We start from the raw sequence: 18,292 nt of genomic DNA, 5'->3' as shown, positions 1-18,292 counted from the left end.
GGCCGGCAGATGAAACCTTACGTGATTAAAGGTCATCCCATATAAGATATGTTTTTAAAATATAAATTCACTTTTAAGTTATGTTAACCCTTAGATGGCTTTACTCGAAGCTTTGGGAGTTACCGCCTTTAGGGACACCCGACTGGCGATAATAAATATTAAAATTGATCACTCCTTTTTCCTTAACATCACATGGTCTATGTAGCTACACAATTTGTTCCCCCATAATAGTGATGGCAAATGTGAAGATATTGATGTCTTTTTTCTCTCTCTCTCCTTGGCAGAGGCTGGTAGCAGACATTTCGACAAGTTCTTGGGCCTCCTTGGTGAAAGGATCCGCCTCAGAGGATGGGACAAGTTCCGAGGGGGATTAGATGTCAAAGGTAAGTTTGCATTTAGCGCTGGAGACTTTTCGTTGCTAAAATACTCGTTCGTATTTCTTTCACAATTGTGCGCTTGAGTCGCAAACTCAGATCCTGAACTCACACTTCATATATATATATATATATATATATATATATATATATATATATATATATATATATATATATATATATATATTTATATTAAATGCGTGTGTTAGGTTTCCTGTATGGGATTAATTCACAAGTGTGTTTAATATATATATATATATATATAATATATATATATATATATTATATATATATATATATATAGATATATATATATATATTTATATATATGTATTATAGTTTTATAATATATATATATGTGGTTTAATAGGTTTCCTTATATATAATATAAAATATATATATATATATATATATATATATAATAATTATATATATTATTAATATAGATATGTAGATATATATGTGTATGTATGTATGTATATAAATAATTTATCGGTTAACTTGTGGGTGTGAGTATTACCACCGCTCATCTGTGTTTGCTCCGGAGCCATCCCACGTTAGTGGAAACGGCTGTATGTTCAAAAAAGGGTATTGAATCTTGCATGAAGATATAGTATATATATCTTTCTATATACATAGTTTATCCCCCAGGCAGGCGGAAACCTTTCTGGCCGCTTGCGAAGGTAAATGTAAAAACGGACATCCATTTAGCAGGCCCGCAGAACAGCTGCCCCCTGTCAAAATTATGGAGACGGATGGGGGATGTAGCTAGGTGCCATGTCCCTCCCACCCCACCTTGCTTTCTCTCTCTCTCTCTCTCTCTCTCTCTCTCTCTCTCTCTCTCTCTCGTGGGATTCTAATTTCTTATACTTCTCTCTCGGAAAGTGTAAGTTTTGTATACTTTTAACATAAGGTTTTGTAAACTGAACTAGTTTAGAGTAAGTAAAAATAAACCACATTAATATTGTTTAAAATTTTGACGCTGTAAGATGTGAAGAGAGGATTATTATTTTTTTGTTTTCAACTTTTCTTTCTTGACGTCATTGTATGGCTTAACTATACCGTACGGGAAAGCTTAAACGCCTCTTGAGATTTCAAGTTCATGCAGACGAATGAGAGCGAGCGACTTGTTTCGTGCGCGTTCATTTTGCAACAATGACGAATGGGATATTTTGAGCCAATTATATTACAATAAACGGGATATCTGAGTCCTTGTGAAATGTGGAGCATTTGAATGCTGGTAATGAATTGGGATAATTAGAGGAATTTTATATGTTTTGGTCCAAAGAATGGGAAACTTGACCTCCATGAAGTATGCCAGTATGCCATTCACAATCCCCCTTGCTTTGTTTGGAACCGCGGTATCGTAATGTCGAGATATGTATTTATTTATATGAATGAGTGCCTTTTGGTCCCTGCGATGAAATGCTATCACAACAACCGTGCATTTGATGTCTAGGCCAGTCCCTTCGACGCTTCGGATTGGCTGTTGATAAGCCAATCACAGGACTGGAAAAACTGTCTCTCTCGAGAGTTCACATGGGTAGGATCTATGTTCCACCTTTCCTGAGGGATACGTCTTTTAGGAGAGGTGGAACATACATCCAGCCTATGTGAACTCTCGAGAGAGACTGAGAGTTTCCAGCCCTGTGATTGGCTTATCAACAGCCAATCATGAGCGTCGTAAGGGTCTGGCCTAGACATCAAATGCACGGTTGATGTGACTCTACTCTAGTTGTAAATTCCTGCAACAGATTGGGTAATGAAGATTGTTAGAAATAGCTTGAGCTGTAGTTCTTTGGAATGATGTTGACAAGTTGTATTCCATTCGACAAGAGAGTAAGTGTGTTGGTTTTTAGGATTTTTATGATTAGTGAATACTTAATCTGAATGATTTTTGTAAAGTGTTATGGTGATACTTGCATATCGGAAGTGCTGGGATACGTGTGATTTTATCAATGACAGAGGAGTGAACCCAGGTTAAACTGTATCTTTTTTTGTGCTCTGTCCTATCCTTTTTTCACATTGTACTATTCGATGCTGTGAACGTTCGGCCGGCTTTCCCTATATTCTCTTCTTTATTCTTTGAAGAATATATCCTCATAGTGGTGATGAAATTAATCTTTCAAATTAATAATTGTGATAATTAATGGCAATAGTATCTGTACATCTAAATTTAACAGGATATTGTTTTGGTCTCTGAAAATTTTTATTGTTGTCCCGTTAGCTACAAAAGTAGTGGTAATAATAATAGATAATAATATTAGTGATAAATTGGACACACTTAAATCCTTATGGTTTGCTGCCTAGACTTCTGGACATTATTCAGAAGCATTCGTTATGCAAATAAATGCAACGGAATGGATGCTCATGTTAATCATCATTATGATGGCAGTGTGTATGGAGAGCGCCTTATCCCGCCATGTAGTTTGGGGAAGGGTTGTATCTCATATAGGCTTTCCCAAGAGCGAGGAGAGAGAGAGAGAGAGAGAGAGAGAGAGAGAGAGAGAGAGAGAGAGAGAGAGAGAGACTTCGTGCTAATTGATGGTATCTATAATTTCAAAGAGTGGCCCCTTAGCATGCGTGTTTATTCGATGTGATTCATGAAATTCATTAAAGCAATTCAATATTGAAGACTTTCGTGTGTTGTAATTTATGGCTGTTAAATTAGTAGTGCATTCGAGGGGGTTAAGAGATTGTGAGGAAGGTTTTATTGTTGGAAATAACTGGGGGAATTTTCCATGATGTCCTCCCAGATCGATCTCGGTCACTTTCAAAATAATGTTATTTGTTTTCATGAGAAATATCAGATTTGACCTTTTGAGGAGTTGTCATTTGAAGTGAAGTAAATACTGATGGAGACGAAAGTTGCCATTATAAAGTCAGTCGTAAATTGACTGAAATGTGTGTGTGTGTGTGTGTGTGTATATATATATATATATATATATATATATATATATCTATATATAATATAATATATATATATATATATATATATATTATAGGGTTGGAAAAGTTTAACTGCTTCTTCAGATAGTTGCCAGTTGATCTCGGCGAGACAGCACCCCGTGAAATACTGCACACACACATACACAAACTCTCTCTCTCTCTCTCTCTCTCTTCTTCTCTCTCGCTCTCTCTCTCTCTCTCTCTCTTCTCTCTCTTCTCCTCTCCTCTCTCTCTGTTAGCCTTAGTATTGCGGCAATTAGAAAGCAACACTAATAAGATTAAACCGAGTTCATGTGTCATTTCGTTTATCTCCAGCCGTCATACCGATGAAACTAGCGGTGATCGTTGAGTATAACCAGCAAAAAAAAAAAAAATTATATATATATATATATATATATATATATATATATATATATATATATATATATCCTATATATATATATAATACATATTTCTACTGAAGCTTTACTTCAAATAGTATATGAATTTGCAGTACTCCCCAGCTACCCATTGAGACGCGAAGATAAAAGATGAAAACTCGTACGTTAACACTCAACTAATTCATTTAGGAAAGGTGACCCGCCACGCTCTCAGAACTCTTTAAACTTACCCTAATTCCATTTTGTCATTACATACTGGTGTGTATGTGTGTGTGCGCGCGCGCTCTCTCTTTCTCTCGCTCAGTTACCGTGTCTTCATTAGTAGGGGCCTAATTAGATATTACTTTCACTAATTACCGTATTACGGGTACAAATATTTTTAATGGCGTTTACGACTCTCCTATGATAATTACATTCTCGTAAGCCATTTGCCTCGTTTGTCATTTGGTAGCGATTCTTATTATGAAGTGAATTTGTAAGTTTATGACGGAGCGATTCAATTTACAATTTGAACTAATAGCTTAAAACAGTGACTGCCTTTCACACCGATTTGTGAGTATGCATTGCTCGTAATAAGTGATTTGTGTATTATAACATTTTCAAGTTGATGTTATATGTGTGTTTAACCTTTTAATATTTTTTAAATTTTTATACAAATTAAGAAGTTTTATTTCTTTCTTTAGTATCTTTTGGTGCTCAGGATTGCTACAATGAAAACACGAAGCTTTTAAATGCATGAACGTATTCAGCCACAGCGGAAATAATTTTCTGTCATATTCTTATGCTCTACTCAAAATTGGGAAGCGCAAAATTACGTAGCTCGAAAGTTCTCCTATTTTTCAGATGTTATTTTTGTGCTTCTGTTATTTCTGGCTCGAACATTATATTGGTTAGTGTGATTTTCTGCCCTAGCTTCAAACCTAACGCTCTGGGTAACCACATCTTGTATGTTCCGTATTCTTCCTTTGTTACCCCTATTTATTTTTTCTTTCATTCTTCACAGTACAGTCTTTCCGCGGCCATCTTTGTTCATGCGTCTTTTCATTATTGTGCAATTCCTTGATTATTTATTAAAAGTCCGTCATCGCCTCTCTATAATTTTTTTTATTTTTGAATAATTCATTCATTTTTTCTGGCTAGTGCATTATCTCGGAATTAAACTGGGCTGTCTTTGATAATTCGGAATGATTAAGTTTGGCTAGTATAGGTGTAAATGTATCCAACCAAACATTGATTCTTTTATTTATGAATTCAGAAGAGATTTTTGGGGTTTTTAGTACAACTTTGGCCAACACTATTAACAGTGCAGGGCCACGCTTTTCTTACCTTATTGAATTTCACAACTTGAGTGGCGGAAGGTTTTCTGGTATGTCTAAACCGAATATGGGCGTTTTTGCAGATACTAGTCATTATTACGTTTTTGGTTTATTGACAGTTCCTTAGTGGACGAGTGGGTTGCATACTCGCCTATCAATCTGGTAACCAGAGTTCGCTTCTTGCTGCCGCCAGTGAGGAACCAAAGGAATTTATTTCTGGTTATGAGAAATGCATTTCTCGATCTAATATGGCTTGGATCCCACAATAAGGCGTGGATCCCGTCGATAAGTAACCAGTTGGTTCCCAGCCACTTCAATAAAAATCTAATCCTTCGGGACAGCCCTGGGAGAACTGTTTCACGAGTTCAGTGGTCTGGTTAAACTAAGGTATTACTTAACTTGGGTTTATTAATATCATTTGGAAATATCTCCAGTCTGAATGCAAAGGAAATATCTCCAGTCTGAATGCAAAGGAAATATCTCCAGTCTGAATGCAAAACAAGAAATATCTCCAGTCTGAATGCAAAGGAAATATCTCCAGTCTGAATGCAAAGGAAAATATCTCCAGTCTGAATGCAAAGAAAATATCTCCAGTCTGAATGCAAAGGAAATATCTCCAGTCTGAATGCAAAGGAAATATCTCCAGTCTGAATGCAAAGGAATATATCCAAAGTTCTGAACGCAAAGAAAATATCTCCAGTCTGAATGCAAAGTTAATATCTCCATCTGAATGCAAAGGAAATTAATCTTCCAGTCTGAATGCCAAAGGAATAGCTTCATCTGAAGCAAAGTAAATATCTCCATCTGAATGCAAAGGTAAATATCTCCATCGGAAATGCAAAGGAAATATCTCCAGTCCTGAATGCAAAGTTTTAAATATCTCCAGTCTGAATGCAAACGGTTAATATCTCCCGTCTGAATGCAAAGAAATATCTCCAGTCTGAATGCAAAGAAAATATCTCCAGTCTGAATGCAAAGGAAATATCTCCAGTCTGAATGCAAAGAAAATATCTCCAGTCTGAATGCAAAGAAATATCTCCAGTCTGAATGCAAAGGAATTAGCTCCAGTCTGAATGCAAAGGAATATCTCCAGTCTGAATCAAAGAAAATTATCTCCAGTCTGAATGCAAAGTATAATATTCCAGTCTGAATGCAAAGTTAATATCTCCAGTCTGAATGCAAAGTTAATATCTCCAGTCCTGAATGCAAGTTAATATCTCCAGTCTGAATGCAAAGTTAATATCTCCCAGTCCTGAATGCAAAGAAAATATCCTCCGTCTGAATGCAAAAGAAATATCTCATCTGAATGCATCATGAAAATATCTCCAGTCCTGAATGCAAAGTTAATATCTCCAGTCCTGAAGTGCAAATTTAATTATCTCCATTCTGATGCAAAGTTAATATCTCCAGCTGAATGCAAAGGAAATATCTCCAGTTGAATGCAAAGGAAATATCTCATCTGAAATGCAAATGGAAAATATCTCCAGTCTGAATGCAAAGGAAATATCTCCAGTCTGAATGCAAAGGAAATATCTCCAGTCTGAATGCAAAGAAAATATCTCCAGTCTGAATGCAAAGAAAATATCTCCAGTCTGAATGCAAAGGAAATATCTCCAGTCTGAATTCAAAGGAAAATTCTCCCAGTCCTGAATGCAAAAGGAAATATCTCCATTTCCTGAATGCAAAGAAAATTTCTCCATCTGAATGGAAAGGAAAATATCTCCTTCTGAATGCAAAGAAAATTCTCCAGTCCCTGAATGGAAGGAAAATATCTCACAGTCTGACGCAAAGGGAAATAATCTCCATCTGAATGCAAGAAATAGTCTCCCAGTCTGAAATGCAAAAGAAAATATCTCCAGTCTTGAATGCAAACGAAATATCTCCAGTCTAATGCAAAGAAATATCTCCAGTCTGCTGCAGGAAATATCTCCAGTCTGATGCAAGAATATCTCAGTCTGAATGCAAAAGGAAAATATCTCCAGTCTGATGCAAAGAAATTCTCCAGTCTGAATGCAAAGGAAATATCTCCAGTCTGAATGCAAAGGAAATATCTCCAGTCTGAATGCAAAGAAATATCTCCAGTCTGAATGCAAAGAAAATATCTCCAGTCTGAATGCAAAGGAAATATCTCCAGTCTGAAGGGAAAGAAAAATATCTCAGTCTGAATGCAAATAAATATCTCATTCTGAATGCAAATGAAATATCTTCAGTCTGAATGCCAAGAAATTTCTCAGTCTGAATGCAAAGGAAATATCTCCAGTCTGAATGCAAAGGAAATATCTCCAGTCTGAATGCAAAGAAAATATCTCCAGTCTGAATGCAAAGGAAATATCTCCAGTCTGAATGCAAAGAAAATATCTCCAGTCTGAATGCAAAGGAAATATCTCCAGTCTGAATGCAAAGAAAATATCTCCAGTCTGAATGCAAAGGAAATATCTCCAGTCTGAATGCAAAAAGGAAAATATCTACAGTCTGCCAATGAAAGGAAATATCTCCTTAGCTGCTGAATGGAAAGAAAATATCTCCAGTCTGAATGCAAAGGAAATATCTCCAGTCTGAATGCAAAGAAAATATCTCCAGTCTGAATGCAAAGAAAATATCTCAAGTCTGAATGCAAAGAAAATATCTCCAGTCTGAATGCAAAGGATATAGTAGGAGACTTGGAATATTCTGTTGCCGATTATTATTTGTTTCCTTAAAACTAAGATGACTGTAATAACTAATGCAGTAAGGCTGTGATAACTGATCTTCATGGTATTAATTAAATCATAAGAATGGGTTCCTGCTTAAACCTGACGTGAAATGTAATCCTGACTTTAGAAAATTTTTGGAACCAATGCTATGTTTTGTTAGTGTCTTAATAGATTCCATGACTTTCATTGAACAAGTTCCTGCGAATGGTCTTTGTTTCGGTTTGTTTAAATTTTTCATTTGAGTAAGAATTTGTATCAAGTTATTTCGTATTTGAGTAATTAGATCTTGCGTAATACTGCATTCTTATTCTAAATTAAATTTGGTATAAGAATACCATGTTAAAATTCATGTATGTCTGTTTGAATACGATGTGTTTGTGTGAAAGCGATTTTTAATTTGGGTAAATAAATTTGACTTCATGGATTTCCACCATGGTAGTTTTTTTTGGAATTACGAAAATTTGCATCCTAGTAGAATTTATAATATATGCGTTTCTCATCTAACTAAAAAGGCTGATGAAAATGTTTGATCAAAATGATCAAGAGAGGAAAGTGAAGTTGGGCTATTCCTCATTATTACAACAAAATAAGAATTCTCTTTTAGGATTTAAATAAAATATCCACCTGTGAAAAATTGAATATGTAAATGAGTTTACACACGTGCAAAGAGTTTTAGTGTTTTAGTCATTTACATCTGAATTCAAAGATTTTGAGCATTTAAATAATTTAGTTTGACAGAAAGAATTTTACATCCTTGTTGTAACGTTTCCTAGTTCTTGCTGCAGTTGCATGTTTTTGACATCATTATTATTTTCCGCTTTCGGGCAAGAAGAAGTTTTCGTTGGCTGCTCTCGGCGTCCATAGTCGGCTTTGTATTCGGTTGTCATGGCAGCAGCTACAAATCTCCAGCACCATCTCAGTGAAGGCAGATGATCAAGTCGCACTGCCTTATCCGTAGAGCCATTAAAGGTGAAAAATCTGTTTCCATTGATATTTCATTATTTAGGCTTTATCCACGATTTTATGTTCCTTGTAGTTTTCTGAAAAGAGAACTGTTGTGTCGGCTTTGTCTGTCTGTCTGCCCCTCTGCACTTTTGTCTGTCCCCCCTCACATCTTGGAAAATCTACTGAGGCTAGAGGGCTGCAAATTGGGATGTTGATCATCCTCCCTCCAACCATTAAACGTATCAAATTACCGCCACTACCCTCAGTAGTTTTCATCTTATTTAAGAGTGAAGTTAAGCATGCTCGTGTGTCTGGCAACGCTTTATTTCAGGCCACTACAGTTGATAGAAAGTTTCATGGGCCGCTGCTCACACAGGATTATAAGCTGCACAGAAAACTCGATAGCGCCGAAGTTGAAGTTTTTTAGGCGCAATCGTTTTTACTTGTTTTTAGGGTTCATCAAAAAGTAGATTATTTTCTGAATCTTTATTATACATTATTAAATTACATTTTTTACGTTTTTCCTTATTTCCTGTTCCTGTTTAAATTTTTGACGTTAAAAATTAATTCTAGTTTCAACTGTCCGTATTTTCAGTAGACATTTTGTGTTTCATTAAGCATATTCAATATTGTGCGTAGCGAAATTAACATTAAATAACTCTACCGTTGAAATCAGACCTTAAATAAATAATTATTTGATTCTCCGTCCTTCGTGTTACACACAAATATTATATATATATATATATATATATATTATATATATATATATATATATATATATATACAATGTATATATCTCTCTCTCTCTCTCTCTCTCTCCTCTCTCTCTTCTCTCCTCTCTCTCTCTCTCTATATATAAATATATATATATATATATATATATATATATATATATTAATATATATATATATATATATATCGGCAAGAAACCCTGTTACTGGTCGGGCATTAAATCAAGTCCGGCCTGGTAAGGTATTCTGCTCATTCGCGCAATAATTTTGCTATTTTCGCTGCGTCGGTGCCGTGGGAATCGTCCCTCGATTTATTCTTAACTCTGATATATCGTCGTTTTCTTCTTAAAGTTCTTTTTTTTTTTTGCCTCGTTTCTTTGGATCAAATTACTTGGTATTTTTGGGCGAGTTCAATATTAATTGGAGGTTTAATTTAAGGGCTAGGAGGAGACAGATTTGGGAAGGCCCCATAGTTGTTATGCAGATGGATGTCTGTCGAATCAGTATATACATACATACACAAATATATGTATATTTTATATATCTATATATATATAATATTATATATATATATATATATATATATATATATATATATATATATATATGAACTTGTGGAATCTTGAAGTTGAGTCTGGAAAAGAAACAAGAAATAGACTCAGAGAGAGAGAGAGAGAGAGAGAGAGAGAGAGAGAGAGAGAGAGAGAGAGAGAGAGAGAGAGAGAGAGAGAGAGAGAGAGAGAGAGACATAATTCCAAACGTCTCTTTTCCAATGTTTGAATTTACATGACTAATTATTAGTTGATTCGTCCAAAGGTTATCATCCAGAGAATGAGTACATCTAAGGATGAACTGTTTTCAATCTGGTTGACTGGTGCACGTCCGAAGTGACGTATTTAGGTGTTCAATCGTCACATCCAACACCGTGCTATGGTCATATCTTTCCAGTCTCCCTTCACTTCCACAGATCTCCACACATCTCCATCCTGCTTTCTCTCAGTCCTGATCCAAGCGATTCTGGGTCTTCCAACGCTTCTGGTGACCATCGGATCCTAGCTAACTTTTTATCACACACACAAACGTCCCCGGGCTGGAGCGAAGGACATGTCTGAACCATGTCTGTCTAAACCATGTCTATCTCTTTCATCATTTTGTCATCCGTTTTGGGGGAGGAAATTCGTCATTTTCCGTGTGGCATAATTTCTCACTTTATCCTCCTCTCTTACTCCTAATTTTCCACTCGGTTGTTAGTCTCAAGCTGATAAAATCTTTTGAGATTTGTTTTGAAAAAATAAAAAGGTGTTTTTAGTCTCAAACTGACAATCTTTTGAGATTTGGTTATAAAAAAGGGTATTTTTAGTCTCAAACTGACAAAATCGTTTGAGCTTTAGTTTTAAAAATGGCGTTTTTAAGTCTCAAACTGACAAAATCTTTTGAGATTTAGTTTTAACGAATGGAGTCCATATAGCACACACCATACTCGACTAATGTATTGTTTATTTTCGTGTGCAGTTTCATTCCATTTTATTTCAAAATCTTATTTAGCTTGTTCATTGATTGAGATACCGTTTTCGGTACCTTTTTCGTCTTTCATTAAATTCCAGTTCAGGAGAACGTGGGCTGGACATCATTCTCTCCAAATGCTTGAAAGATTCAACGCTTTAACCTTTTCTACATCGAATATTGTTCCTTGGCTTCGTGAATACTTTGTCTTCATTACCTCTGTTCTCCCAAGATTTCTTTTAAGTCCCATCTTCCTCGATTCCTCGATGTATGTAACAATTTATTAAGCAAGCTTTGTTAGTCTTTTAGTTATTTTATTAATTAAAACAGCACCACTTGGACATTCCAGTTCGTCAGTCCCTATCCTTACTTCATTCTAAAGTACTATAATGTTGCCTTGAAGTGCCCTCATATTACTATAGATCGAGACAGGACTCCCCCACCCTTAACTTGTCATATAATTCATTTATGGCTAATTTCAGTTAGCCTTATATGTGTAACGGAATGCCATAATGACGGAGGACCCACCTACGTAATAAATTAGGTGTCACATTTCTTTATTTTAAAAAAACTCGTTTAATGAAAGTAGATACTGGAAAACATGGATTTACTTAAGACCCTTGTTGAATTGTAACAAATGACATTGAAGTTTATTTCCTGTGATATGGTTATAAAATATTTATTTGTTTATATTAAGATCAGGTTGAATTAAGTGTTCATTGCTTTAACCGATATCAACGTGTCTGGTCATAATCATAGCGCTGTTACTCACTGTTATGGTACCCAGGACCATACTAATGAAATGGGATGAAATAGGACTTATGTTTCCGGTGGTAGAGTACAATTTATTTATTTAATTTATTTTATTTTTGTTGCAAACTTGAGGGATATACATTATTAGGGTTAGAATGTCACATCTGAGCTTAGTTAGTCATTTCTAGTTCATTGTGGTGGTTCAGTTGTATTGATGGGAACTTTTTGTCTGCTCGGTACTTGTTGCATGTGTACGTTTTTTTTTTAATAATTTGCTATAGGATTGATAGTGTTGTATGAAATGTGTTCATTTCTAGGTACCATGTTTTCTTAATAATTGTATATAGGGATAAAGATCCCATATGGACTCTGCGTCCATTGTAGATGCAATGTTTTCTTACCTACTAACAAGACAACGGATGCTAAATTGAGTGAATCAATATCTGGGACACATGTTTTCATAATTTTAGTAAGACTACCGATGTTGTATTGATTCGGCCTCCAAATGGTAGACACCATGTTTTCTAGATAGGTAGTTTTTGCTTGTTTCACGATACACGTATTTACGTAATTATTATTCAGAATAGATTATTACAAAGTTGTCTTTGTACAGATATTTACCAACACGTCAAAGACACTTTTTAGAGAGGGGGGGTTGGAGTTGGGGAGAGAGGGTTATTCCACGGGTCCGGAACTGTGCTTGAGTCACTGAACTTAAAATAGAGAGAGAGAGAGAGAGAGACGACTAGGGGGATATATGAATGTCTCCAGGAACATAATCAATGTTATTGTCATTGATATCGAGAGAAGAACATTGCTGTGGCTTTCTTTAACAGAGGCGGGGACAGAATTACTCTCTCATGTAGGTTTAATTACGGCGGCTGCCATGGCATTGAAGAGGAATAATTGAATTTGTAAGGTGGTTCGTTAATTGGATTAACGGTAGATTTTGTCGCCCAAGTTGGGAAAGGGGCTTCGGAGCGCTAAGGGTTGACCGGCTGAGCTGAATTGGGAATGAGTATCCCGTGCAGAGAGAGAGAGAGAGAGAGAGAGAGAGAGAGAGAGAGAGAGAGAGAGAGAGAGAGGACCTACAAATTATTCAATATAATTGAGAGACACGGCATACATGGGGATGACATTATTTAGTATAAGAGAGAAGGAAGGCGATATTGTTCAGAGAGAGAGAGAGAGAGAGAGAGAGAGAGAGAGAGAGAGAGAGAGAGAGAGAGAGACTGTAATAATGCTCTAGATGCTAAAGGGTGTCGGCTAAAACTACATTGATAAATGATTATCACTGTAGATCCTATTAGTTTTCGAAGTATAAATATATATTATATAAGACCTGTTTTTTATTTTCACATCCGTTTTCAAAATAATACCCTATGATAGGGAAACTTGAGAAGCATGTCTAAGGTGAAAATGTCTACGGTTATGTACTGCCTAATTTAACTTATTTTTAAATGTCCCTAAATTCCATGTCAGCCATTTTAATCTGTATGGTATTTTAATGTTTCCCGACAATTGTTTTGGGATTCAGCTATAAGTTCATTGTCCTAACTTCACTCTTATCCGTAGAGCAATTCATAACGTATCACAATAAGTAAACAGTCTTACTTCGAGTGTGATTTTAAGATGTTTGATTTCTAAATCTTATTCTGTTTCCCCGTTGTGTTGGTTTTTTTCTTTCTTTAGAATCGAAATCAATAGAACCTGTACGGGATATTGTCCCTAAAATTTTGAGAATTTGAGGATATATATAAATATGTCTGTGTGTGCTTGCATGCGTGCGTGTTTTATATATATTTGTATATATATATATCTATATATATAATATATATATATATATATATATATATATATATATATATATATATATATATATATATATATATATATATCTCAATATATATATAATATTTATATATATATATATATATATATATATGTATATATATATATATTATATACTATAGTATATATATATATATATATATATACACATATAAACGTGCAATGGAAGTCAGACAGAGAGGTGGGATGGTGTTGCCATCGGCTGAAGCTGAATCGTTGTCATGACACCACTGTTATACATTAACGCTCATGGATCCCTGGTCCCTCCCCCTACCTCTCTCTCTCTCTCTCTCTCTCTCTCTCTCTCTCTCTCTCTCTCTCTCGTCAGTCTGTATGACGAGTTTCAGCAAGGTAAAAGAGCGTGCTCATTTTTGCGTATGGAAATTCGTTTGCTGTCAGCAGTATGGCTCATTTGATTAAGTCGAATCAAATAGCATTTTTTTCCATCTTGTGTGGTGTGTGAGCGATACGTGAATCATTCTCGTCACTTTTCGGTATTTGTTTTGTTTTTTTAAACGAATGGCTCGAAGACTGTAGGACATGATGGGTGGTAGGCGTTCATTTTGGAATTGAACTCCTCCGATGAGAGTCATTATTTAGATTTATGGATAAGAAGCAGAGAAAGGAAAAAGGCTAAAATAGGTTTGAATGCAAATGTGTGGTTGGATTGGAATCTCTCTCTCTCTCTCTCTCTCTCTCTCTCTCTCTCTCTCCTCTCTCAACTATAATAGATTTCCTATTTTACTCTTATTTTTTTATTTGGTAAAAGGAGCTTCTGAACTTCAAATAAACGATGCTTTACTTCCACGCCCCCGCCCCCCCCCCCCCCCCCCGCCCTTCCCCTCTCTCCCCCCATTGCCGACGTACCCAACTATAAACAAGGAATTTTCCCCCATCTGCTACAAACTCTTTCTGTTACGGGGTGGTGCTCCCCTTCTGAGCTCGCAAAGAAAATATGGATAAAAAAATGAAAAGAGGAAAAAAAGTCTACCCCATTTCAGTAAGACTTTTTGTTTTCTTCCGTTTCGTTAAATGTTGTCCGCTTGACACAGCTTCATAGCGTCAGAGTATATATATATATATATAATATATATATATATATATATATATATATATAAATATATATATGATATATATATATATTATATATATCTCTTATATAACATAGGCAATCGTTTACACCCCACATTTGTTTGGTATAAGTTGGGTGTTCACTCTGGGTACCATATACGTCGATACGGAAACGAAACTATAAGAATATTTGAATTGACGAAGTTCTGCAGTTTATTTTCTTCGGTTATTGTGCACGCAGACACTTAAATTTATGCTGAGATGTTAACACTGCATATATGAATTTTTTTTTTTCTATTCTCTTTTAAAGTAAACTTCATGAACGGTCATGAAGAGGGATAAGAAAAAATAAACAGATCGTAATTTTTATTGCACGTAGATGAACTGTATGTTATGAATCGCCTCTTAACTAATATTCCAGGAAAATGTCTACGACTCTCAGAATATATTTATTGGAGGTTTTTGTTGTTTTTGCAAAATTATATGCGAGAAACAAAGCATCACTAGTAATGGCGACTACACTAGGATGGTGTCATTAAAGCTCTGCCGGCGAGAATTGTGACACTATGCATATAGGGAAGGAAGACATTCAGTATACACTTGTATTATGTATGTTATGTATGTATCTGTATCCATCCTTGTAATTATCTATCTTTCAAATGTTCAAAGTTGTGTAATATATATATATATATATATATATATATTATATATATATATATATATATATATATATATAATATATATATAATACTATATGACTGGTAAAAATGTTTCTGTTACAACACAGAATTCCATCTGATAAAAGGAGCCCATTAAAACAACAAAACTATAGAGAGAAAAGTACTATATTTCAGAGACTGCTGTTTCCCTCTTCAGGTAGATGAATGAGAAAAGTTTACAGAAAAGGTGGTATTTATACCAAGAGGTCCATCCACAGGCAAGCCAATTTAGGTCACCCCCGCTGATAAATCTTCCTTTAATCCTCTTAAGCGTTTGGTTGAATGAAACCTTGTCATCGTATCTGCAAATCCATGTTTCCTTTTTGAGCTGTTCATTATCTGCCTCTCTTTTATTAAGGCCGATTCCATCATTTGACTCTTGTACCGGCAGTTGCTGCTATAAATTACATGTGACAAATTCGTTTATTCTATGGTTATGTTCATTTATATGGTTGGAAATAGCTGAGTTTCTGTTGTCCATACCTAACTGACCGTTTGTGTTGTATTAATCTCTGGGGAAGTGATTTACCTGTAAATCGATGTAAGATTGGTCACAGTCCTGGCATGGGATTTGGTAGACCCCAGTGTCCTTGGGAGATGTCTTTTGTTGGACGTTAATCAGGGATTTGGCTTAAGGTGTTTGGGTAAGTAAATGCAAAAGGGTTAGATTTTCCGAGGGTCTGAGTCACCTTCTTAATCATGTCCAGGTGAAGAATTTTTATTTTATTGTTGGGTGTATCTCTGGTCTTGTCTTTAGGGGATCGGTAGAAAATTACTTTTGCTTTGTGAATTGCTTTCTCAATTATATGGTCAGGATACTTTAAAGACGAAAGTTGCTTGCGAATTAGTTCAAATTCTTTTTCCAGGAAATCTGGGGAACAAATTCGTAAGGCTCTTAGAATCAGGTTGTTGGTTCTACACCTATCTTGATAGCAATGTTGTGTATAGCTAAAGTAGTGAATGTATGAAAGTGAAGAACGTTGGTTTTCTGTATATGGTAAATTTGTATAAATGAACATAACCATAGAATAAACTGGAATTTGTCACATGTAATTTATAGCAGCAAACTGCCGGTACAAGAGTCAAATGATGGAATCGGCCTTAATAAAAAGAGAGGATGGAAAATAACAAACATCTCAAAAGGAGGCATGGATTTCAGATACGATCGACAAGGTTTTCATTAAACCAACAACGCTTAAGAAGATTAAAGGAAGATTTATCTAGCGGGGGTGACCTACATTGGCTTGCCTGTGGATGGACCTCTTGGTATAAATACCACCTTTTTCTGTAACTTTTTTCTCATTCATCTACCTGAAGAGGGAAACAGCAGTCTCTGAAATATAGTACTTTTCTCTCTATATTTTGGTGTTTTTATGGGCTCCTTTTATTAGAATATATAATATATATATATATATATATATATATATATATATATATGTATATAAACTATACAACTATATATATATTATATATATATATATATTATATATATACCTATATGAATATAATTAATATATTATATATATATATATGTATATATATATATATATATATATAATATAGTTATATATATATATATATTATATAATTATATATATAAATATATATTATAATTATAGTATATATATATATATATATATATATATATATATATAATAGTATATATATATAATATATATTAATTTTTTGTAAGGACTATGTTTGCTTCTTTTAATACGGAACATATGCTGTATATAAACTTTCTATACACAACTGCGTTATATATAACAAGAATAGAAATCATATGAAGTGGCCGATAGATTGTCGAGAAGGATTATACGACAAAAGAAAAGAGAGAAATTGGCTATATGGCTAAGTGTGGGTAGCCAACCCACCACAAACAGTGTGAAAGATGATATCTCGGCTAGTCTTATGGAACAATCGGGAAAGTTAGAGAATTCCGAAGTTTTTGGGGAGTCGCTTTTCGTATTACGCTTTTCTGCTTCCCCGAGTGATTTTTTTATACGCTTCTGTTTGTATATACCTCTCTCTCTCTCTCTCTCTCTCTCTCTCTCTCTCTCTCTCTCTCTCTCTCTCTCTGAGATAGTACTTGCGTTTCTCATAGAAGCAGTAAAAGAGACTTAACTCTCCCTGTACTTAGGGAGAATTTCGTTAAAATTTGGAAGGTGAAATTCTAATTCCCATTGGTCAGTTGAATCCTGTATTGTTGATCGACTAGCGTCCTTTGTAGTTTAAGCCAGACCCTATTGAAGATATAGATTCAGTAGATTTGAGGCTTATGATTTTTAATGCATTTAGGGGAAGTAAATGTGGGTAGAATTAAAATGCGTTTTAATTAATCGATGATTGTTCCTCGAATATTACTTGCCTCTGGATACTTTCATGTCTTAACCACGTAATTTTGTGTAGACATCCAAGTGAAGTTGTTTATTTTGTTGTTGAAGGCTTTATAAAAGTTCAAGTGGCTCTGCATTTGCCTAAGCTTTTGAAGAATAGAAGAAAATAAACTAATTATAAGTGTTTTCCGGTGAATAAGTATATAAATGAAAAATATAGATTATCATTTAAGTTATAGGTCCTTTCCTGCTCTTATGTAATATATTGTTATCATTATTAGGGACGAGTTCGGTTTACCCGACGTACTTAAGAGAAAGATATTTCTCATATCAAGATTTCCTCTCCATCCTAAGAGAGAGAGAGAGAGAGAGAGAATGTCGGCTTCCTGTGCATACGTATCAAAGAGGAGCGAACTATTTTTTGTATCCGAAATAATTCGAATTTTTCCCGGCTCTCCTCCTTCTTCTTGCCATTTTATTTTCTAATTTCCCTTTATGTAACTTTAGTACGAGGGGAAATATTCCCCTCTGCTGCATTGCCGAGTTTGGCGCCTCCTTGCGAGGGGGACTTTCCCCCTTACGACTTCCTTTCGTTAGTGCGTTTTTCGCTAAACACTCTGGCACATGTAGCCGATTGTATACGCCTTTAATAGCTGCCAATGACGATGCCC

The 18,292-nt window shown here is 35.1% G+C and overlaps 1 protein-coding gene across 1 annotated transcript in view; it reads left to right on the top strand.

The window, feature by feature from the left end:
* Window positions 1-18,292, top strand: part of LOC135221821 (GTPase-activating Rap/Ran-GAP domain-like protein 3) — a 967,251-nt gene that overhangs the window by 627,546 nt on the left and 321,413 nt on the right. Inside the window, 1 exon segment of the mRNA XM_064259719.1 lies at window positions 285-383. Coding sequence (XP_064115789.1) covers window positions 285-383 — 99 coding nt within the window.

This window comes from Macrobrachium nipponense, chromosome 3 (genome assembly GCF_015104395.2).
Source record: "Macrobrachium nipponense isolate FS-2020 chromosome 3, ASM1510439v2, whole genome shotgun sequence".
Classification (NCBI taxonomy): domain Eukaryota; kingdom Metazoa; phylum Arthropoda; class Malacostraca; order Decapoda; family Palaemonidae; genus Macrobrachium; species Macrobrachium nipponense.
This window is presented reverse-complemented; position numbering and strand designations above follow the sequence as displayed.